General features: G+C 54.8%; 1 protein-coding gene across 3 annotated transcripts; it reads left to right on the top strand.

Annotated features, from left to right (window-relative positions):
- Window positions 1-5,173: 5,173 nt before the first annotated feature.
- On the top strand, window positions 5,174-22,574 carry LOC106984390 (galectin-9). 3 transcript variants are annotated; one of them, XM_015082601.3, is made up of 11 exons: window positions 5,174-5,333; window positions 11,074-11,165; window positions 13,583-13,784; window positions 14,893-15,003; window positions 16,183-16,278; window positions 17,969-18,004; window positions 18,576-18,626; window positions 19,169-19,210; window positions 19,652-19,740; window positions 19,871-20,033; window positions 21,806-22,574. In XM_015082601.3, exons 1-11 carry the CDS (start codon window positions 5,295-5,297, stop codon window positions 21,950-21,952), a joined length of 1,068 nt encoding a protein of 355 aa, XP_014938087.1. In that variant the 5' UTR covers window positions 5,174-5,294; the 3' UTR covers window positions 21,953-22,574. The 3 variants fall into 3 exon arrangements, with proteins under 3 accessions (XP_014938087.1, XP_026890280.1, XP_014938088.1); XM_015082602.3 differs by lacking the exon at window positions 16,183-16,278 and having other exon boundaries at window positions 5,175-5,333; XM_027034479.2 differs by lacking the exons at window positions 16,183-16,278; window positions 19,871-20,033.
- Window positions 22,575-23,129: the final 555 nt, after the last annotated feature.

The following is a 23,129-nucleotide window of genomic DNA, read 5'->3' as shown; positions in this document are numbered from 1 at the left end:
ACTTACGCGTTTTATTTATTTAGATCCAAGCCAGTGAACGTGTAGTGTGATATATAGCTTTCTGGTTGGCAGACAACAAACCTGTTGTTTGCTTTTTAAAATTTTTTTTTAAATTTTGAACTCCACAGGGTGTTGAGTTCCCCGGGCCTCTCTCAAGCTGTGTTTTAGAAATCGAGGTATACTTTGCACACAAGCGGAACGTGTAGACGGTGAAGTGTGTAGCTTGGTGAGTTTTGACAGGCACACACACCCAAGGAGTCCGTATCCTCTTGAGACAGAGAGCATTTCTATCACCCCAGAAAGATCCCTCCTGCCCCTTCCCAGTGGCAGCCACTGTTTGATCTCTTTCCTCATAGGTTAGTCGGGTCTTGTCCAGAACTTCCTAGAAACGGAAGCATTCGGTGTGTACGTTTTGTGTCCGGCTTCTTTTCCTCGGCATGATATATTGGAGACTTACCTAAAATGTGTTTATCAGTAGTTCCATTTTATTACTGTATTCTGTTGCGTGACAACAGCGTGTTCATCTGTTTGCCTTTTGAGGGCTGCTTGGGCTATAAGATCCGTACACAGGTCTCGGTGCGGACATATGATTTTATTTACCGTGAGTAAATCCCGAGGAGTGGAATTTCGAGAAACTGCCAGAACGATTTCCAATGTGGCTTGCAGGAATTTGACTAGGATGTGTTTTACTAGGAACCTGTAATTGGGGGAGCTTGCAAAGTGGTCTTCTCTGTCTGCTGGCACAGTCTGAAGTCACCAAGGCGGGCAGTCAGGATGGGGACGGGGACGTGAAGGGGTGCGTGTGGAGCCAGAACGAACTGTCACGCGAGAGAATGGGTGGAACCCATGAGGATACAGCCCGCACCATTCTCTCACTGCATCCACGCCTCTATCGTTGGTGATGAGCGCGTCCGGCAAGAGACTCATGAGCCCTCCAGTCACGCATCTAAACGTGCCCCGGGAACAGAATTAGGAGCAGCTAGCTGAAGGAGGAGATACAGCGGTGCTGAACGCAGGCCCAGCCGCCAGCCCCACACCAGCAGGACAGCGAGCAGGTGAGTCACAACACGCATGAGCCTTCCGGGCGTGGAAAGGGTATGGGTGAGATTTCAGTTCCTCCTTCCAAACTGCGTGTAAAACTCCTTTTGTGGCCCCTTCACATCCAGAACTTGCAAAAAAAAGGGGGGGGGGTTGGGGGAATTCAGGGAAACATAGTCCCAGCTTAACTAAGAGGTCCCAATAAAAATATTCCGCTCCATGAAGGGAATTAAGAGTACATCTACTGTGGGGTGTCCAGGTGGCTCAGTCGGTTGAGCATCTGTCTTCGGCTCAGGTCATGATCCCACAGCTCGGGAGTTCGAGCCCCGTGTCGGGCTCTCCACCGTCAGCTGTCAGCGCAGAGCCCTCTTCGGATCCTCTGTCCCCCTCTCGGCCCCTCCCCTGCTCACTCTCTTTGTCTTTCTCAAAATAAATACACTTAAAAAATTTTTCTTAAGAGTGCATTTACCGTAATGAGCACCCAGAAATGTATAGGGTTGTTGAATCACTATATTGTACGCCTGAAACTAATAGAACACTGTATATTAATTATACTGGAATTTAAAAAAAATACACTACTCCAGGTCTTGCTTTTTTTTTTTTTTATTTATTTGTTTCGAGAGAAAGTGTACACAAGCCCGTGCATGAGTGGGGGAGGGGCTGTCAGCACAGAGCCCAGCGCGGGGCTCTATCTCCTGGGGCTCTATCTCCTGTGCCCTGTGATCACGACCTGAGCCGAAATCAAGGGTCAAACATTTAACCGGCTGAACTACCCAGGTGACCCTAGGTCTTACTTTTTTTTTTTTTTTAATGTTTATTTATTTTTGAGAGAGAGAGAGAGAGGGAGAGACATGGAGCCTGAGTGGGGGAGGGGCAGAGAGAGGGAGACACAGAATCGGAAGCAGGCTCCAGACTCTGAGCTGTCAGCACAGAGCCCAACATGGAGCTTGAACCCCACAAACTACGAGATCGTGACCTGAGCCGAAGTCAGACTCTTAACCGACTGAGCCACCCAGACGCCCCTGTGGTTAGCTTTTAAGGAACCACCAAACTGTTGTGTCACGTGGGTCTCAACCTATTGATAGAGTGATGCTGTGGGCTAGAAATGGCTGGCCGCTCACCTGACCCCATACCGCTTGGGTGAGCATCCCCCAGATGTTTCCCCATTAGAGTGGTTGTGGTGGCTGAACCAGCCTTTCTGCTTCTTAAATGACTGCAAGATGCACCTCAGCACCAACCCTCAGGGAACTTAGAAAACCCAAGGTCTCTGACTCACAAGTCCTGGAGGGTCCACGGCACACGAGGGCCACTCGGGGAGGCTGTAGGGAGAGAAAGCGAGCGAGCATGAGCACAGATGTGGAGTCCTGCCTTTATTGGGATCTAATGGGGGGTTGTTGGAAGGGAATGGGGGTGCAGTATGGAAAAGCAGGCTCGCTCAGGGGTTGTCGAGGTTTCCCCAAGGCTTTTTAAAAGGGGAACTTCATGAATGCGGGCCACCCGGGTGCTAGAAGCTAGAAGCTGTCCCATGGCTGTTGATGCCTTTACTCGAGGCGGACGTCTTTGAAATGGACACCTCGGCAGTCAGACGCTTAAGGTCAGGCGCTTTTCCTTAGCGGCCTCACCATTTCACATGCTTGCCAGCCGGGCCCCAGGCTCCTTCCTCCTCATCTGCCTCAGCACCTGTCATCTCCTGGTGCTTTGATAGTGGCCATCCTCATGGGTGGGTGACGGCAGACGCCTATTTTGAACAGATCCTTTGGTCTACAGCGCAGGGAACGGAGAGCCTCGGACGAGCATCCAGGACCTTGAACAACAGAGCTCTGAAGGAACGTTCCCAAGGGCTGCCTCTCGCCACCTGGGAATGGGGGCAGGCACCGCGCGGCGACATGGAGCTGCCAAGGTCGACTGGGACCTGGCACAGTCTTAATTTTTTTTTTAATGTTTATTTAGTTTTGAGAGAGAGAGACAGAGAGCGAGTGGGGGAGGGACAGAGAGATGAGGGAGACACAGAATCCGAAACAGGCTCCAGGCTCCGAGCTGTCAGCACAGAGCCCAACGCGGGGCTCGAAGTCACGGACCGCGAGATGGTGACCTGAGCCCAAGTCGGACCCTCAACCGACCGAGCCACCCAGGCGCCCCACAGCACATCTGATTTCTTGCACTCAACCACGAGGTTCGCTGACGTAGTTCCTTTTTTTTTTTTTTTTTTTTTTTTTTGGCAGTAGGCTAGTCCATTGTATGAATGCATTTTTCCTTTTTGCTGTTGGTGAACCATTGTGTGGTTTCCAGTTTGGGGCTGGGAGGAACAAAGCTGTCATGAACGCATGCATGTGCTTTCATTTCTTTCAGGTAAATTTCTAGGAGTAGACTAACCAGGACGTAGGAGAGGCAGATATTTGACTTTATTACAGTCCATCAAGGAGTTTTCCAAAGTTGTATTCTTTCATATTCCAATCTGCAGTGAATATTCCAATCTAACATCCAGTTGTTCCATAGCCAATCAATGATGAAATTCTCCTGGTTTCACCGAAAGGATCCCAGAGACCTTCCCTTCCTTTCCTGTCCCTCCTTTCTGCTCCAACTATTGTCTGCCCCTTATATTTGGTCACATTCTGATTGATCCAGGAATATAATGGGGACGGAGGGTGGGCAGGGGGGACATGTGGGCTCAGTCTCTGGGAGCATCTCAGAGAAGTCAGTCTTTGCAAATTCTGGAGCATCTAGGCAAGGTGCAAGAGGAAGAGAGGCCCAGAGCTGCGCACGGCCCCAGGGCAACCTCTACCCAGCCGGTGCCCGGATGACCCTTAACCACTCTTCCAGGCTTGACCGTGGCCCCTCTCCCTAGCACAGTGCAGGGACCCACATGGCTCTAGGTAAGTTTATTGTCACCTCCCCCCACCCCATCCTCTGACAGCCTATCCTGCTGGTCTCTGCTTCAGTCAGTCATTTCCCTTCACTAGGTACTAAAGCCACTCGAATGCAGTTTATTTCATATGTCTCCAACCGTCTTGTCACTTGGAATGTTCTATTATGTCCAAGACTTGTCCTCTTTCCATTATAAAGCCCAGGGGGAAAAGGGGAGGGGAGAAGAGACGAAAGAAATAAAGAGAGGGGATCTGAAGCTCCCGGGGCACCAGTACAGTCTAGGATAACAATTTCCATTATCGTGTCCTCTATTTGAAGAACATTTCTTTCTAATTTTTAAAAACGTTTTATTTGTTTTTGACTGGGGGGTAGGGGCAGAGAGAGAAGGAGACACAAGGTCCAAAGCAGGCTCCAGACTCCAAGGGGTCAGCACAGAGCCCGGTGCGGGGCTCGAACTCCCAAACCGTAAGATCATGACCTGAGCCTAAGTCGGATGCATAACCGACTGAGCCACTCAGGCTCAGAAAAACATTTCTTTCTACGTGATTGTGTTTTAATATGAGGAGTGGAATTTGTATTTATTTATATATTTATTTTATTTTATTTTTTGAGGGAGAGAGAGAGAGTATAAGTGGGGGAGGGGCAGAGAGAGAGAGAGAGAGAGAGGGAGAGAGAATCCCAAGCAGACTCCACGCTCATCACAGAGCCAACACGGGCTCGATCTCACGACTGAGAGATCATGACCCGAGCTGAAGCCAAGAGTCCAGCGCTTAACCAGTCGAGCACCCAGGCGTTCCAGGAATAGAATTTTGAAAGGGAGAAATACTTTTTGAGAACCCAGGTGTCCTACAGCTCGGGTGGCCGCTGGTGAGCTGTGTGATTGTGGGCGTGTCCTTTAGACTCTGAGCGTCAGTTTCTCTGTGTGCAAGTGGGTAGAAGCAGGCCTTCCCCCACCGCCCCGTGCACGGGCGATGCCCGGCACAGCCCCACTGTTTTCTGGGCCCTGTGGGCGGGCATTCGCAGGAGACACGGCCCCACGCTCGTGGACAGTGTCCTCTAGAAACTTGCTATGTCAGTGAGGTCAGGCTCTTGGAATCTGTCTGAACCAAACACAAGTGGTTTGTTGGAGTGGAGCACAGGAGAGAGGAAGGGCAAAGGTCACTGAGGTGAGGCGTGTCTGCTCCCTCCTCCCTCAGTGTACCCCCAGCCCTCCCTCAACACCCTCCCTTTCTCTTTCTCTCCAGACCACTTCCTCTTGCCTCTGGCTCCTCCCTACTGAGTAACTGTAGGTTTGCTTCACTTTCTATTTCCTGGTTATCTCCTCCCAGTGCAGAGAACTGACTGCCTGGCTGGCCGTGGAGAGCAGCAAGGGCCACACGGGCAGTGGAGAGATGGCCTTAAGCAGCTCCCAGCCTCCCTACCTGAACCCGGTGAGTTCTGGGGCTGAGGGCATGGCTGGTGCTGGCATGGGCTGGCCCCGGCTGAGCCGGCCGCCTCCGCCAGGAGGAAACAGCGCTGGGTCTGTGGGGAAATGACCCGTGGGTTGCAGCAGGCGGAGGGCAGGTGTCCCGAAGAGGACACAAGGCAAAGAGCAGAGAGCCAGGAGGGGCAGTCCCAGCACACCCCGTGCCGGTCTCCCTTGCATCTCCGGACTGGACTGGCGGGCTGATAACCACCAGGATTCATGCCTCTGACAAAGGTTCACGGAGCTCCCCTGGGAGCCCGTCCTAGGGATTCATGCCTCTTCGACAAATGTCCTAGGTGCGGGAAGTGCGGGGAGGGGGAAGAGGGGGGAGGCAGGCACAATAACGAGAAGAGTGATGGTTTGTATGTTCACGGGGCAGCAACCAGGGCTCCCGGGGGAGGAAAACAGCCCAGCGCGGCGGTTAAGGGCGCTTACTTTGGAGATGGCCTCCCTGGGTCCAGCCATTTTACTAGCTGGGGGGCCTCAGGCAAGTTACTTTTACCTCTCTGGGCCTCAATTTCCACATCTGTAAAAGGGGATCATCTTCGGGCTCACCTCCCAGGGTTGGGTAAGGATTAGGGAGGTAGCATATCTAAAGTGTGGCCACAGTGCCTGGCACACTGTAGGGAGGGGGCTTTGGAAGTGTTTGGTATTGTTAGGAGTCTGGAGGCAGCAGGGGACGCTTTCCGGGGGAGGTGTCTGCTCCCTGAGGGGTGAGTTAGCAAGGCAGAGGCAGGCCAAGGGTGTGTGCAGAGGGGCCATCTTGGGAACGAGAGGGGAGTGGGGCTGTCCCTGCAGAGCGGGGCCCAGGGGGCTCCCTCCAACCTTTGGCCACATGTGAGTAGACTCCGTCTGCCCGTGGCCTTGTTTAAACCCTGTGAGTCTTACGACCCCCACATCAGACGTGGGAAACAGAGGAGCTGAGGCCGCTTGCCAAATGTCCCCAGATGATAAGTGGCAACTAAGGGAGGTGCCTTGACTTACCCCCAGAAGAGAGAGGTGCCCACAGAGAGAGAGCAATTAACAGGGGAAGGCAGGCAAGCAGCAGGGCCCAGGAGGCCCAGGAGGCTTCGTAGGAGCCCCTCTGGGCCTTGGCCAAGAGCTTCCGGAAGGGCTGGGCTGATAGCCTGACAGAGGCTGCGGGGCAGGGGTGGGGGGAGGGGGGGTGTCGCTGGAGGAAGCTGGGCCTGGCTCCAGTTAGCTGGCCCTCCATGGGGCTCTCAGCGTCAAAATGTGTCACTTCGGGCTCATTCTCCATCAGATGAGGGATCCCAGAGATCCTCACAGGCCCCGACATTTCATGATTCTGGTGGCTAGTTTTTACTTTCCAATCCTTGCATTCAAGGGTTTCAAATGAGAAGGAGAATCTTCCTGCGGGCAACAGTGAGTTAAAACAGGGCCTTGGAGTCCAGACAAGAAAGAGGGTGGGTGCAGTCCCCACAGGCGCCAGGAAAACCTGCCTGTCCCACAAGGGTGCCCTCTCCCAAGTGGCCCGCTGACATCCAGCCGTGGGAACGTTGCTTCCTCCCAAGGGTGGCAGGAAGGTCCCACGGCCCAGCTGTTCTGAGGAGCGAAACGCCATGAGGGCCTCCTTGGGAACCTGGCCCCCCCGTCTCCTGCCCACTCCCCACACGCCTCACCTGACCAGCCTTGTGCTGGGATTCAGACCCCATGCTTGTCACCAGCTGAGTGGCCTTGGGCAAACTGCCAAATCTTTTGTGCCTCAGTTTCCTCTGTAAAAGTGGCACTCAGAGTGGATAATGAGGTAACAGGGAAGGAAGGTCAGCCACCAGAGGGGCCTCAGAACCTGTAGGGCAATGGCTCCCTTTGGCCGAAAGCCTCCCGCCGCCTCCTGCCCGTGAGCCCTCTGGTGACCCTGGGCCTCCTCCAGAAGGCAGCTGCCGAGGCCGGCAGGCAGAGCCTGGTTCTTCCAGATCAGAAGAGGAGGAGAAAGTCCTCAGCCTCCAGGCACAGCCAGGAGCCGAGAGCAAGTTCTGACCCAGCAGAGTCACATCCTGATGCAAACAGCTGCCGTTGTCAAAGGCCTGTGAACCAGGGGGCTTTCGTGTGTGGCAGTGTGTGGCATCTCATCCAGCAAATCCTCTCACGAGCACGGTCAGGTTGGTGCTATTGTCCCACTGTCCTGAGGAGGGACCTGGGGCACAGACAGATCAAGTGACTTGCCCAGTAGGAGAGCTGTTACCACAAGGAGGCACGTCTTTGGAACCATAAATCCAAGAGTTCTCTCTCTCTCTCTCTCTCTCTCTCTCTCTCTCTCTCTCTCTCATGCGCGTGCACGGGTCCAAATTCCACAACAGACTTGGCCCACCAGGCCTAAAACGATACAGATTTGTTGTCTTACAGTTCTGGAGGGCAGAAATCCAAACATACGGGCTTCAGGGGAGAAGCTCTCCTCGCCTTGTCCAGCTTCCGGAAGCTGCCTGCCTGCCGCGGCTGGGGTTCCCTCCATCTTCACGGCCAGCAGCTTCTTGCTTCTGGTCCTCACACCTCCTACCACTAACTCTGTTCTCCTGCCTCTCTCTTTGAGGTCCCTGTGATGACACTGGGTCCACCCAGGTAATCTAGGACAAACTCCCCATCTCAAGATCTGTAACTGAATCACATCTTTCAAATCCCCATTTGCTTCATAAGGTGACATACGGGAGCCACAAAGTCCAGGGATTGGAACGTAGACGTTTGGGGCAGCGGGGAAGGCGTAGTAATTATTCAACCCACCGGACCTCGTCGGAGTCAGCCAGTATTGTCAGTTTCTTTGCATGCATCCACAGATATTCTATGCATAATAGGCGATGAGGTTTTGGGGGTGACAGTGGGGTTCGTGGGGTCCGGAGCCGACGGCCAAGAAAGAATTCCCGAAGACGTCTTTGGTGCAGAAAGGTGATTTTATTGCAGCACGGGGACAGGATCTGCGGGCAGGAGTTGTTGCCCCAGGACTATGAAGAGACACCGGTTATATACTATGGGGTTGGGGGAGGTAGAGTCCAGGGGAAGTTTCCACTGAGATTTTCAATTGCTAGAGACTCATGGGATACTGGAGGCCTACGTATTGTCCAGCTAAGGTTGTTCTTCCCTCTAGCAAGACAGTAGGGAGTCTCTGGAGAAACATTTCACTCCGCCAGCCTCAAGTATTCGTCAATGGGCTGCAGGTTATAAGGAAATTTAGTTTTATCTGCCATTTCCTTCTGCCTGTGTTCCCTACATCACTGTGGAGGGTGATGGAGGGTGACTATGATCTCTATCAGTTAATCATTAGTTTTTTCCTTTTCCTTTGTTCTTAGGCAGGAGTCCCTGAGGAATATCACACATATCCCACGGGGTGGGGGCGGGGGTGGGGGTGGGGGGAGGGCAGTGTTTGAGACCTGCCAGCTTGCCTTCTGCTCCCTCATCAATAAGTAAATGCAAGTATATGGCCTCCCACCCATGTTTTTTTTCTACAAATGGGGTCATTTCGTATCAGTTCTCAAAGAATTCCCTTCTGCCTCTTCCTTTTTTTGTGGAGGCTACATCGAACCCATTTACTTCACCATCATCCTCTTGCTGAACTTTTCTTTCCAATCCTCTGCTGTTACAATGCTGCGGCTGAATAGCCTTGTCTGCAAAGCTGTACTCAATTTAAAATAATCTCGGTTTTCGGAATTTGGGGACACCATTTAAGACACATTGAAAGCTCAAAACCTTTCTGGGGAAATCGTTGCTTAGGATTAACCTGTGCTGCCCCGTCCCCACGATCTCACCCTCCCTTCTGTGCGCTGATAAACCCACCTAACCACACTCTGCTTTTAGTTCTTCACACTTTAGTGTGGACGTGCTTAAGTGAAGGACGCATGCTTGCCAGGAGTATTTTTTTCTTTTCTATCTCTTTTTTTAATATGTATTTGTTTTTGAGAGAGAGAAAGAGCACGAGCAGGGGAGGGACAGAAAGAGAGGGAGACACAGAATCCGAAGCAGGCTCCAGGCTCTGAGCTGTCAGCACAGAGCCTGACACGGGGCTCAAACTCACAAACCGCAAGATCATAACCTGAGCAGAAGTCAGATGCTTAACTGATTGAGCCACCCAGGCACCCCTCTCTCTCTCTCTCTTTTTTTTTTTTTAATGCTTATTTATTTTTGAGAGAGGGAGAGAGCACAAGCGGGGGAAGGCAGAGAGAGAGGGTGAGAGAGAGAATCCCAAGCAGGCTTCGCGAGGCCAGCACAGAGCCCGACTGGGGGCTCGGTCTCGTGAACTGCACGACCCTGACCTGAGCCGAAACCAAGAGCCCCAGACGCTTAACCAACTGAGCCACCCAGGTGCCCCCAAAATCCTTTTTAAAGAATTCTCCCCCCAGAACTTAGAAAGTTTTACAGAAAAGAAAATCCAGATTTCTGTCTTCTAAAAATTTGGGAGCTCTGCCGGCACAGGGCATGGGTGGTGATCACTGGTTAGAGCTGAACGCACACTGCCCTGTTAGATGAGGGAGGCGACATCTAGTTTGTAATACTCCCCTCCAGTCCCTCTCGCCTATCGCCTTACCTGGACATCTCACTCACACATATCACCGGCCTGGCTCCTGTAAGCATTTCAGTTTTGCAAGGAACTGACCCAGGGGAGAAGTTAGAGAAGGTGTGAACAACTTAAGTGTGAAAATTGACGGGGAGCTAGATGTCTCTCCCAGTCTAATGCAGGTTATACAACCACATTAGTTAAGCGGGATTCTGGAGTTAGGCTTTGACAGTTGAGAAATAACCAGTTTGGGGTTTCGCTCAGAGAGCCCAACATCGAAGAAGGGGGGCGGTAGAGAGACACCTGCTAGGTGCCAGCTTCTTCCGCAGACTTTTTCTTAATCGTCAAACTGACACAGAAGGGGGGGATTTATCCCTCTGTTTACAGATGAGGAAACTGAGGCAAAGAGAGGTTCAATAAGCTTCCCAAGGCCACTCAGGTAATGAGCCAAAGAATTAGCATTCAGACCTGGAGTACGTCTGGCTCTGAAAGGAGGCGTGCCTCACCATAACCGTTGGTCCTTTAAAGTGGCCCAGGAATGAGAATTTGACAAAGCTGGTGCTGAGGGGCCCTAGGAGGAGGACTTTGGAGGCTGCCGAGGGCCTGAGGAAAGGAACGGGGAGCCGAAAAGCAGAAGTAGAAGAGGGGGCTGCCCCGTGGCTGCAGAGAGCGTCTGAGGAGAGGCGCTACCTGAGGTGGCTGGAAGGGCAAAGGTCATGGTCACCATGGTTCTATGGGTGGGGAGGGCGGGAGCAGGGGAGGACGCGTTCTTCCTGGACCTGTCAGGCAAGTGGAAGGTTTATCCTCTAGAATGGGTGGTCTCTTTTGGTCCTTTGGGCCTCCTGAGTCCCCAGCCAGGGCTCTGGGGCCTTTGCTAGGAGCTTAACCTGGGGTCCAGCGCTCCCATTACTCCTTCCTCCCATCACTGGCTCCTTCCCATCTCGGGGCCATGTACATGTTACTTCCTCTTAGCAGTTGTCACTTTCAGACTCTCAAGGGAGGCCAGCACCCCATCACGTCGTCTCAGAGCCCCAGAGCCTCCCTGTCACAATCTTAGAATGTGTGTGGAACTATCTGGACTCAGATCTGCTCCCTCACAGGCCCGGAGGATCCATGAGGCTGACACACCCAGGCGCCTCTAGCAAGTGCTGGGGGGACCAGACGGAGGTGGGCCCACTGACTGACCTGCCTCTTCTCCCTACAGATCATCCCCTTCTCTGGGAAAATCCAGGGGGGTCTCCAGGATGGACTTAAAATCACTCTCACTGGGAACGTTCTTTACTACAATGGAACCAGGTACCTGGAACTGGTTTTTTTTTTTCTCTCTAGCCTCACCCCTTGGCAAACCGTGGCCCCTGTCAGCTCAGGTGGGTTCGCCCTACACCCTCGGAGCCGCTTGCGCCTGGCTCGGGGGATCCCGGGTGATCTGCGTGACACCACCGTCATCTGCCCGTAGCGTCTGGGCACCGTTAACAGAGATTCCCCATAGACATCGGGGTGACAGGAGCTCATAGTTTAAGGAGGGAGGCAGGCCAGCCCAGAAGCAGATGATTTTGTTCTGGGATCGAACTTTCTACACCATAACTGAGTGGCAAAAATATCACTTCCTTTATTTCCTGAACTTGCCCTTAAGTACTTTGGAGCCCTCATCTGGCTGATACAGAAATATTGAAACTTGCCATCAAATGCAAGTCGCTTTCAGTGTCAAGGTCTTTTCTGGAAAATACTAAGTCGATCCAAAACACAAACACCATGTAAGTGCTGTTTCCCACCACCCCCCTCCTTCCCAAGGAGGGATTCCTGGGAACAGGGAGGCGGGGAGGCACTCGACTTCTCAGAGGCTGGAGGCCCTTCGGAAGCTCGGGCGGCCTTGGCTGGCCTCTGCTGCGGTCCAGCTTCTCGCCCACTTTGCACGGGGCCTGTGTACATGGGGGCTGTTTCCTGAGGTCCACGGTGCCCACGGGAGCCCGTCTGGACCCGCGGCCTCTCTCAGAAGCCTTTCTGCCTCAATCTCCAATGTCTCTTGCTCACTGTGGTCCTCTCTCTCACCACCTGGCACGGGTTCTGGGACCTCCTGGACCCACCTTCACGTCGCTCCCAGGCCGGGCCCTACCTCAGCTCGGCATCTAGACTCTAGATGACTTCCTCCACCACCGTTTCCCTGCCAGGTGGACATGGTCGCGCTGACCGTGGGACTTGTCCCAGAGCCCTGAGCGCCCCCAGGAGACTCTGAGGGAAGGGAGGCACCAGGATCCCCCTAAACCCTGCCAGCAGGGAACTTCGGGACCTCACCTCTGAACTTCCCTTCTTTCTCTCTCCCTCTCCCTCTGCCTACCCCTCCCCTGGCACCAGGATGGCTTTCTACTCCCATCCTGTCTAACAGAGACTGTCCCCACTTCTTCCTGCAAAGCTTCTGCACGCAGGAGTTTTCGCTTTCGTTTTCTTTTCTTTTTTTTTACATTTATTTATTTTTGAGAGACAGAAACAGAGCATGAGTGGGGGAGGGGCAGAGAGAGAGGGAGGCATAGAATCTGAAGCAGGCTCCAGGCTCTGGGCTGTCAGCACAGAGCCCAACATGGGACTCGCACCCATGAACTGCAACGTGGTGACCTGAGCCGAAGTCGGACACTTACCTGACTGAGCCAGCCAGGGGCCCCGAGGCAGAAATTTTCTAAGAGCTCTTCCAGCAAGAAATCAAGCGGCATCTGCAGGAATTTAATAGAATGACTCTCAAGGGCCGCTTCTGGGCTTGGTGCAGAGCCCGGCACCGTGGGGGATGTGGGTGACAGGAGAGCACTGTGCGTTAGCTGGGGAGACCGGAGTGACCCCGAGAAGCAGGCGGCGGACCACGCTGGTGCGCTGAGCTCAGGGAAGGCTGCGGACAGAGACGCCTCGGAGGAGAGCCTCAGGCTGGAACTTGGTTGTAGGACCTGAGGGAGCTCTCTCTGGGAAGAGACAGAACAAATGTTTACTGTGCCCCTTCTGGGAGCGAGGCTCCTTGGAAGGTTCTTCGTTTTAATCCCTCACCTCGGAGCCATAGGCTGTACCCAAAGGCAGTTTTGATAGTGAGAGGCTGCTTCCGAGGAGAGAGGCAGGAATGGAAATGGACTTGGGTGGGGCTTTCCAGAGCACCGCCTCATTAAGCATCCCCAAAGGAAGTAACTCACCTCCCTGGTGATGGTGACTTGAGGGTAGTGTGGCTCAGAACCGTCACAAATGACGAGCAGTGTAGAGCTGGGGTCTGGGTCCAGACCTGCTGACTTCGGGGCCACCACTCCGCACGTCATGTGTGGGACGCACGCCAACCTCCAGTGAGAGACAGAGAGCTACTACTTACTCTGTGCCTTAGAAACCAGCTCTGGAGGCCTATTCCCTCAACTCTGCATCGCCTTTGAATTGGTTTTCTTCTTTCCCAACTGAGCTGATGGGGGCTGGCCTCTGAGTATCCACTTGGCGTGAAAGCGTCCACTATTTTTGTTTACCCGTGTTCTACGTATTTTTAGAAAATCATACCGTAAGGGCAGCATGCAACAATTGCACAAACACACATGAAGTCCAAGCTAGGTGGACAGAAAGGATGGCAACAAACTAAGGATGGGTCCAAACCTGCCATGCAGGTTGTATGCAAGTTCGCAGACAGACCAAGTCAAGGGCGTGAGCCCCCCTCCCCCCACTTGGCAATAAACCAGGCTTCGGAATCTCTTTCTGCCTAGGTTTGCTGTGAACTTTCATTCTGGCCCCAGCGACAATGACATTGCCTTCCACTTCAACCCACGGTTCGAAGAGGGCGGGTATGTGGTCTGCAACACAAAGCAGAACGGATGCTGGGGGCCAGAGGAGAGGAAGATGCATATGCCTTTCCAGATGGGGAACCCATTTGAGCTCTGCTTCCTGGTGGACAGCTACAATTTCAAGGTGAGAAGCAGCCCCCCCTCGCCCGCCTTCCCACCGCCTCCTTCCCTTCCCTCCCGGCCCTATCAGGTGCGGTGAGCAGCCATCAGAAGTCACGTGAGCTTTTAAATGGTCACGTGAGCAATGCCATTATACAGATGGCAGGACGTTTGCCTTGTAAGAACGTTAGCGATGGCCACAGTCTGCTCACACACCTTCACCTGCACATCTACAGGGACACCTGTTGCTGCTTTTACTCAGGAAATAGGAACTAGGTAAATCACCGTGGCGCTTTTGGGCCTTGCGGGTCTTTAAAGTTCTAGTTCATTCCATTCCTTTGCTGTAGGCTTTCCTCCCCTGCAGGTCCCTGCTAACGTTTGGTTTTTGCTAATATTGTTGCAGCCTTTGTCCGGGTTCCGCCAATGGCTTAGTTTTACATGGTGTTGCAAATTACGTAAGCAGAGTAGTGTCTCTGGGCTTGGGAGACAGGTGGGGGGTGAGTGTCCCCGTGTCTGTCCTTCTCTGTGCGAGCATGGATGTTCCCGTCCCCTCAGTGTACAACCTGCCTCTCCCCTGCTCCCCATGAACATGCTTATGCATATTTAAACACCTCAATGAGCTAACATTAGAAAGATAAACTGATTGAGGCACCTAGGTGGCTCGGTTGGTTAAGCATCCGACTTCAGCCCAGGTCATGATCTCATGGTTCGTGAGTTCGAGCCCCACGTTGGGCTCTGTGCTGACAGCTCGGAGCCTGGAGCCTGCTTCCGATTCTGTGTCTCCCTCTCTCTCTCTCTCTCTCTCTGCCCCTCCCCCACCCGTGCGTGCTCTCTCTCTCAAAAATAAACATTAAACAAAATTAAAAAAAAAAAAAGAAAGGTAAACTGATTGCAATAAACAAATGACTGTAAGAACTAAAAAGCCCAGTAGAGCCCAGTAGGGACTGGGTTCCGATGCACTTTGGATCATAGGCCATGTTCTTACAACTGGCACAGATCTGAAGGCTGGTGTCCCTGACCCCTGGGGGACAGATGTGAAAACCAAACACAGGCCTTAATTCCTGGGAGCAGGGGTTCAGGTCCCCCGCCCTGGCCTGAGACCACTGTTCTGGAATATGCACTTGTCTTCACAGGTGACAGTGAACGGGAACCATTTTGTGCAGTACTCACACCGCGTGCCCTTCCACCGCGTGGACACCCTCTCCATCAGCGGTGCTGTGCACCTGTCCTACATCGGCTTCCAGGTCAGAATGTCCCTTTGGCACCTGTCTCAGGGCTGAGTGCAGGGCCCAGTCTAGCTGCACATAGGCCCTGCTGGGAGGGCCCAATGGTAGCAGCCAATGTCCTACCCAGGTGACTCTGGGAGCACACCTCCAGCTCCCCTGTCCTGTCCTTCTGTGTTACTTACTGTCTTTGTCCCGAACCCTGGTCTCAGTCTCCCAGACACTCTGGCCACCGCTCTCTGTCACTCTCTATTTCCACCATGCTTAGGAGGCCACGTGGCTCTAGAAAGAACCCAGGCTTGGGAATCCAACTGAATCTAGCTCAGATGCCTAGCTCTGCCATTATCACCAGCTGTGAGATCTTAGACAAGCAACTGTGCCTCTCCCAGCCTCAGTTTCCCCATCTGTGGAAGGGGCGTAGCCACTGCTGCCCCATGAGTCATTGGGTGAATTCAGTGAGCTCACAAGACGGCCTGCCTGGGCCCACGCCAGGGTCTATTGGCCCCTCTCCGTGTGTCAACATTTTCGAACGTGTTGCCAGCATCTAGAAGGCCAGGAGAAGAAGTTTTGCATTCTGGAAGTGGGTGGTGGTGACGGATGTATGACAGTGCCAATGTACTTAATGCCGCTGGAACCATACACTTAAAGTTGGTTGAGATGGTAAATTCACACGTGTGTCACCACAATTAAAGGGGGGAAAAAAAAGGTGAGGAAAAAAAAGCCAGGATTTCTGGCTTTTTTGAAAAGTGGGAGGATGGGGTATGCTGGGCGCACGTTCCCTCAGGGAACGCCCCGGGAGGCTGAGGGGCACCGCTGTCACCATTTTTGGTCCTGGTGCTCCCTGAGATGAGAAGAGCACACAGCAGGCCCTCCATGGGTCCAAGCTCCTCTCTCTGTCGTCCTCATCTCTCACATTCCCTCCCTACCCAACTCTTTCCCCACGGGCCTGGGGAAGAGAGCAGGGGAGGGGAAGGGAGGGCGAAGGAGAAAGATGGAGGAGGGTGGGGGAGGGTGGGGCAGGAGCTCACTGGCCTGCTGTCCCTCACTGGAGCCGAATCCTCCCTCTGCCTCTCTGCATGATCCTGAACACCCTCCCCAGCCTGCCTGGCTTCCTCCCTCTGGCCCAGGCCCCTGCCTGTCTGACCTTCCTTGGCTCCATGAATGCTTCTCTTCATGCCTTGGCGCCTTTTGTTTTAACAGAACATGCGAGCAGCCCCTATGCAGCCTGCCTTCTCCACGGTGCAGTTCTTCCAGACTGCCTGTTTCCCACCCAGGCCCAAAGGGCGAAAGCCAAAAGTGAGTTCAATGTGGAGGCCTTGGAGGCCGAGCGAGCGCTCATCAGGAAGGACAGAGGCTCCGAGAGGCTGGTTCCAGCAGGCGGGCCCCAAAGCTTCCCTGTCTCCACCACACCACCTGGCCCAGAGCTGGGGACCTGGGAGTCGGCCTTCCTTCCCCTCCTTAGTATGCCTGCATTGCACCCACACCTCTCCCTCCCGAAGCCACTGCCTTTCTTGGGCCAGGCCGTCTGACCCTTGACTACAAGGACCGGGCTCTAGTTCCCCACTCACCCCGCCCACTGCAGCAGTGACCTCCCTACACCCAAATGCGACTGCGTCCTCTCCCTGCTTAAAAATCCTAAAGGCTGCAAACCCTTCTAAATAAAGCCTTAAATTCCTGGCAGGATGTGCAGAAACCACCCTGCTCCCACCCCAGTCCTGCCCCAGCCCACCTCCCGGCCACACCCCTTCCCCCATGAAGCTTAGGCAGCCTCCACTGCTCACTTGAGGCTCTCTGGGGCCACATGCTTTTTGCACCTGCAATCCTGGTGCCGAAAACACCCTGGGCCACCTCAGCCCCAGCCAACCTCTAACAGCCCTTCACTGCTCTGCTTAAATGTCACTCTTCAAGGGCATCTTTGCTGCTTGGAACATCGTTGGATGTCCCGTCCCCCCCCCCCCCCCCCGTGTCCCCATGGACTTTGTATATATCTGTGCTATGCCAATTACCACGTCCTGTTGTAACTGTGCCTACGTATCTGTCCCTGTCCCTCCACCCCCTCCTTCCCTACACCCACAAGCCCCTTGTGGGCTGGGACTGTGGGTCGTTCATTTGTGTATCCCCAGCACTTAGCCTAGCATCTGGGCAAGCAGTAGGGGCTCGGTGCATGTGGAGTGTGGTTTGCACAGCCAGCAGAAGGGGAGACCAGCCAGGGCAAGAAGGGTCTGCTGGGTGGGGACAGGGTCTAGGACAGGAAGGGAAGCATGGCCTGGCCCCTCCTTCGAGCACTGGAGCAGCGGGGGCTGAAGAAGGGGTGCCTCTCTACCCAGGCTTTCTGTGGCCCATCGCAGTACAGACAGGGCATGCGCCTCGCGCCCCACTGACTTCAGGACCGGGCAAGCTTCAGGGAGTCTTGCAGGGCAGCCCGACTTTGGCTCTGGCCTGGGGACGACGGGGGTGTGGTAGATACAATCAGCCAAAACCGAGTAGCAGTTTGGATTTTATCACTTACCACTTACTACTGGGAGGAGCTTGGGCAAGTTGCTTAACCTTTCTGACCCAGCTGCCTCGCTAGCGAAACAGGAGCCGAGGGTGCCTCCCTTGCAAAAGTGCCAAAGCCAGAGCCTGGCACACAGCCGGCCTTCACTAAGTGGTTGACCTTACGGATGAAATAGGGCACCGGAAGTAGTGGTTTTGCCTCGGGGAGGGAAGGGAAGCTGTACGGTCTCTCTGCGACCCATCCTCTTCTCCCTCTGGAGGAGCCAATGCGGATGTTCCCCAACCTGACCGTACCCCCAACTCTGACTGTACCCCCCAACCCCGGTGGGCCTGGGATGGTGGGGGAGGCTCGCTCTGGAAGGCTTGCTAGGGAGCAGGAAGGAGGTGAGCGTGAGTCTGGGGAGGCATTTCTCACTCCACTTGCCGCCAGTGTCTCACCCTCGTGAAACACCAACGTCAACTACTGTTTGATTTTTCTCCTCCCCTTCAGTCTCCAGGCATTTGGCAGGCCAACACGGCTCCCATTGTAAGTCTCTGGATTTCTCCCATCCTCTTAATTTTGCTTCTTCTGGTGGGTTCAAAGGAGGAGGCAGGCTGGGCACCGGGCCTCTCCCACGGGGAGGCCACCCCGGGCCATCTGCCTGGCTGTCGTGGGGAGGTGGGGGGGAGGGTGGAAGCAGGGCAAGGGGGTTGGCTGGCCCTCGTGAATTGGGAAACACCTTGAATTGCCCCCTGTCTGCTCAAGCCCCTGCCCTTTTCTGTGAGCGGCCACAGGAGACCGAGGCCACACATCCACTCGTTCCTCTCTTAAAGCGAGGCTGTGCCACATAAAGTCCCCTGAGGAGAAAGACGAGCCACAGGCCACAAGCGCAGCCATATTTCTTCTCCAAGTAGAAGAAACCTTTGCCCCTACCTCACCCCCTTGAGAGAAGATACCCCTCCATCTTTCAGTTTTGGGGGATCTGGCGGGGGCCATTGGGCTGCTTACACGCTCAAGATGGAGTCACCTCATAGGGGGTTAAGTGATGCCCTCTGGTGGCAGCTGGTGGTCTTGACGCCGCGGAGAGCCGGTTCAAATCTGGATTTCTTTCTTCCAGACTCAAACTGTCATCCACACCATGCAGAGCGCCCCCGGACAGATGTTCCCTGTAAGTTTGAAAGCTCAGGTCAGATCACGGCCCCACCGTGTGCCCCTTCACCAAGGACTGAATTCTCTAGTCCCAGAGGCAGGAAGGAAGTGCAGCAAAGAGGATAGAGTTTTGGGGGGTTGGGCCTTCTGCTCAGGAGGCACATGAGTAAAATGCCCCTGGGGACGGCAAAGATTCTGGAGCGGGTTTCTCAGGGACCAGCAAAAAAACTGGTCCTGCTGTCACTGAGAGGGGAGTGCAGCGGTCCCAGCATGTGGGTATGAGACTCTGCGTCCTGAGGACAAGCCCCTGGCATGTCACCGCGGGTCACAGGCTTAAGCTGCTGCTGCTTCTCCCGCCACGGGCACAAATCAGATGGGAGGCCTGGAGTTAGTGCGGCTACCTGCAGACAGGCGGCCATGATGTCAGGGAACATGGCAAGAAGTTTCACCAAGGCTGACTTGAGAAGGAAGGCGAAGCCAAGAGGCCAGGGGCCTCTGGAATGTGGGGGGTCCCATGTGGGTGTGCACTCCCAAACCAAACTTCCTGGTCTCTTTCAACAGAACCCCGTCATCCCACCTATGGCGTACCCCAACCCAACCTACGTAAGTGGTTTCTCTGGGAGGGGCGGACGCCTTGTTCAAGTAGGGCAGGGTGGGAGGTGAGGGGCGGCTTACAAAATTAAGGCAACCCTTTAGTAAGCTAACGTTTGAAAACATCCAAGTGAATTAAAAGGCTGTTGAAAGGAGCTGTCACCTTTAAAACTATCCCTTCGACATGAGCATAGGCTAGGGCCTTCCCCTCAGCCCAAGCATCCTATGGCATCCGGCCAAAGCTCTTTTCATGACAACTTGAGCCTGTTACTTTGAGCAATGCTGGAAAGTTTTCCATTGGCATTTACTGAACCAAGTAAGGATATTACAGAGTTCTTTCTTGAAAATATATTACTCTCAGAAGTGGCCGTCAAACTCAGCTGACAGTCCATATTCATGGAAATTGGCACAAAGCCCCCCCTGCGACTGACCTGTCCCCTCTCCTCCTGATAGTCGATGCCTTTCTTCACCTCCATCCCGGGTGGGCTGTACCCCTCCAAGAGCATCATCGTGTCTGGCACCATCCTGCCCAGTGCCCAGAGGTAAGCCAGGGCCCTCAAGAAGGCTCTCAAGGTCCTCTGGTCATCCCTCCCTGGCTCTGGGCAGGCTGGGAGGGGTAGGGACTCAGAGCTCAGTGGGCAGAAGAGGTTCATGGGAGCTGCCCATGCCCAGGTTCCACATCAACCTGCGCTGTGGGAGTGACATCGCCTTTCACCTGAACCCCCGTTTCGACGAGAACACCGTGGTCCGCAACACACAGGTCAACGGCTCTTGGGGGTCCGAGGAGCGAAGCCTGCCCCGAAAAATGCCTTTTGTCCGAGGCCAGAGCTTCTCGGTAAGATGCCACGGCCGGAGCACAGAGGGGGTCAACGGGCAAACAAAGCAGGGCGTGGAGGGCGTCTGGGGGCACCTTGAAAGATGTGGGAGCTGAGGCCTCTGGGGTGAAACCTGGGCCTAGAAGAACAGAACGTGCCCCACAGATGGCTGCTATTATTGTTTTCCTCGTACTGTCCCACATAGGGTGGGTGGCGGTGCCTCTGCTCACCAGTGAAGGGACAGGCTCACAGGTGCAGGTTACTCGCCTGAGGTCACACAGCCAGTAAGTGCCAGGTGGAGCCCAAGCATGGGTCATTCATTTACCTCTCACTCATTCAATGATCCTGGACAGGTCATTGGAAATAACAACTGGTCTGTGCAGACAGCGAAAACAGACTAATGGGATCGAGTGAGCCCTGGGGCAGGGGCCACGCTGCCCCTGATGGGGACAGCTGTCAGAGGGGGCCCTAGTGCAGCTGAGACCTCAGAAGAAGCCCACCTCACAAAGATCTGAGGGGGCATTCCTGGTGGGCGGCAGAGGGGGCAGCTATTCCCGCAAAGGTAGAGTCAGGGGCATGGTCTGTCTAGGGACAGGGAGGCCAGGGGCTTCTGACTAAAGTGACAACAGAAAGGTGTGGGTGGTGAGGCTGGAGGCCCGATCACACAGGGCAGGTGTTCTCGGCCCCACCTACGCATTCGGTTCACCTGGCCCCATCCCAGCCTGGACATCTTATCTTAAAATATGCCATGATACTCCTCACCCAGGCTTGGAGGTGACTGATGTAGGGCCTTGAGAGCTGTGGGAAGAAGTTTGGATTTCAGTGCAGCGTGCTGTTTATGTTTCAAGCCAGAGAGCAGTATGCATGGATTCATAGGTAGCTGTGTGACTTTGAGCAAGTGACTTCACTGCTCCGGGCCTCAGTTTTCTCATCTAAAAAATGGGGCTAATATGGAGCGCCTGGGTGGCTCAGCGTGTGGGTTCAGCGTCCAACTTTGGCTCAGGTCGTGATCTCGCGGCTTGTGAGTTCAAGCCCCAGTTGTGTTGACAGCTCAGAGCCTGGAGCCTGCTTCGGATTCCGCGTCGTCTTCTCTCTCTGCCCCTCCCCCGCTTGCGCGTGTGCACTCTCTCAAAAACATTACCAGAAAAATGTTTTTAACGGGGCTAATAATAATATCAGTCTCATAGAGATGTTAGAATGAAATGAAATAATGTCTGTGACAGGCTTAGGACAGCGCCCAGGGCACAGTAAGTGTGCCGGAAGTGTCAGCTGTCCTGGTGACGTTTTCACAGACGTGGTCTCGCTGCCTCCGGGAGCACATGTGGGGTGGGAAGCACAAGTCAGGAGGCTGCACTGCGGGGGTGCGGGCATGGAGGCTGGCTGGGTGCCGGCCACTAGGGACATGGATGGCCCAGGCCAGTGTTCCTACCCCTAGAGGCTCGGGGTCAGTGGGAGAGTGGGGGTAGGGTGGGCGGCACGGCCTGAGGGGCATCTGACCAGGTGGGGGAAGGCAGGGGAGGCTTGCTGGTTGGGGAGAAGCCACCTGTATGGGTGCAGGGGGGCAGGGGGGCAGCGCGGCGAGCACAGAGGAGGGGGGAGCGGGGTATGTAAAGGCACAAGGGGAAGAACAGGAGGTGTGTGGAGGGAAGGGTGGGCTCCCCCAGGTGGGCTGAAGGCAGGCGTGAGACTTGCTTCATGTTTGAGGAAGGCAGGTAGGTGGTGGGAGACACGAGCCTGCATTTAGGGTTGAGGACTTTCCAAGGGGAGTGCAAATAACGTGGCCTCCATGCAGGTGTGGATCATGTGTGAAGGCCACTGCCTCAAGGTGTCCGTGGACGGTCAGCACCTGCTTGAATACTGCCACCGCCTGAAGAACCTGCCTGCCATCAACAGCCTGGAGGTGGCGGGTGACATCCAGCTGACCCATGTGCAGACATAGGCGGGCTCCCTGGCCCTGGGGGTAAGGGAAGGGGCGTGCTGCTGTTCGGATCTGCTCCTCACCTCCACCTTCCCTGTCCCTGCCCGGGACTTTCCAGCCACCTGACGATCTGGGGACTTTTCTGGAGAGACTGTGTTCTTGTATGGCTCTGCTTCCGGCTGCAGCCAGCCTGGAGGGGAGGAGGGCAGCTGGCGGCGGGTGGGGGGCGGCGCCTTCCTCAGAGCAGTACCTGGGGCTCCAGCAGCCGCCCCAGTCCTGCCGTCTGAGGAGAGGGGGGTGGTCCCCACAGGTTAAGCCCTATGTTCAGTCCCCTTGGCAGAAAGGGAGAGCCCAAGATCCCAGACCAGGCCTGCACCCCATCTGCCCCTCTGTCACACTCCCTACCCCCTGCCCCCCCCCCCCCCCACCGTCAACTCCGCCTCAGCCCCAAGCCGTTCATTCTAGTGGAAAGCTGTGTTCTGGGCCCCTCCCCTTTCTCCTACCTTTGACCTTGCCTTGCACCCAGCTCCCACCCTCCCTGCTCCTGGAAAGAGACCCTGAGGACGCTCCCCTGATCTCCACCAGCCAGCAGGTCCTTTCCCAGCCTCCTTCAAAGAAAGACAAATGCTTATGGGCACCTGTGCATGGGCTCACTATGGTTATTGAATGTGTCTGAGACATTCTGGAGTCTCTGGAGTTGGGGAAGTTCTGGGCAAGGGCAACGGGAGGAGAGAGCATGGGTTCACTGATGGGGTGGGTCCTGACATCCACACCTGCTCCCAGTGGGTCCCTCACACACCCCACATGGGTGGGACGAAGCAGGTTGGGCTCGGGCCTCCTGGGCAGGAATCTGTGATGCAGGAAGCTTGGTAACAGGCCAACCCCGCAAACAAACTCACACTGCAAGGGCTGGGCCAGAAGGCCAGATGGCTTATCAGCCCCCTGTGTCCCAGTGGGAGGAGGTGGCAGGTGTGGTCTCAGGAGAAGCTGACTCAAGTGGACACCTGTCTGTGTCGTTCCACTGTGGGTCCCAGCATTCGGGGTTAGGGTACAGTGGGGAGAGTGGCTCAGTGTGGGGGGCTCCCTACCAGCCACTGGGCCGGCGAAGGCAGGCCGGTTCCGTGCCCACATGATGCCAACTCAGCCTGCTGACTCCATCAAGAATCCAGTGCCTCTGGAACCGGGCTGGGGCTCAGAG

This window comes from Acinonyx jubatus, chromosome E1 (genome assembly GCF_027475565.1).
Source record: "Acinonyx jubatus isolate Ajub_Pintada_27869175 chromosome E1, VMU_Ajub_asm_v1.0, whole genome shotgun sequence".
Taxonomy (NCBI): domain Eukaryota; kingdom Metazoa; phylum Chordata; class Mammalia; order Carnivora; family Felidae; genus Acinonyx; species Acinonyx jubatus.
This window is presented reverse-complemented; position numbering and strand designations above follow the sequence as displayed.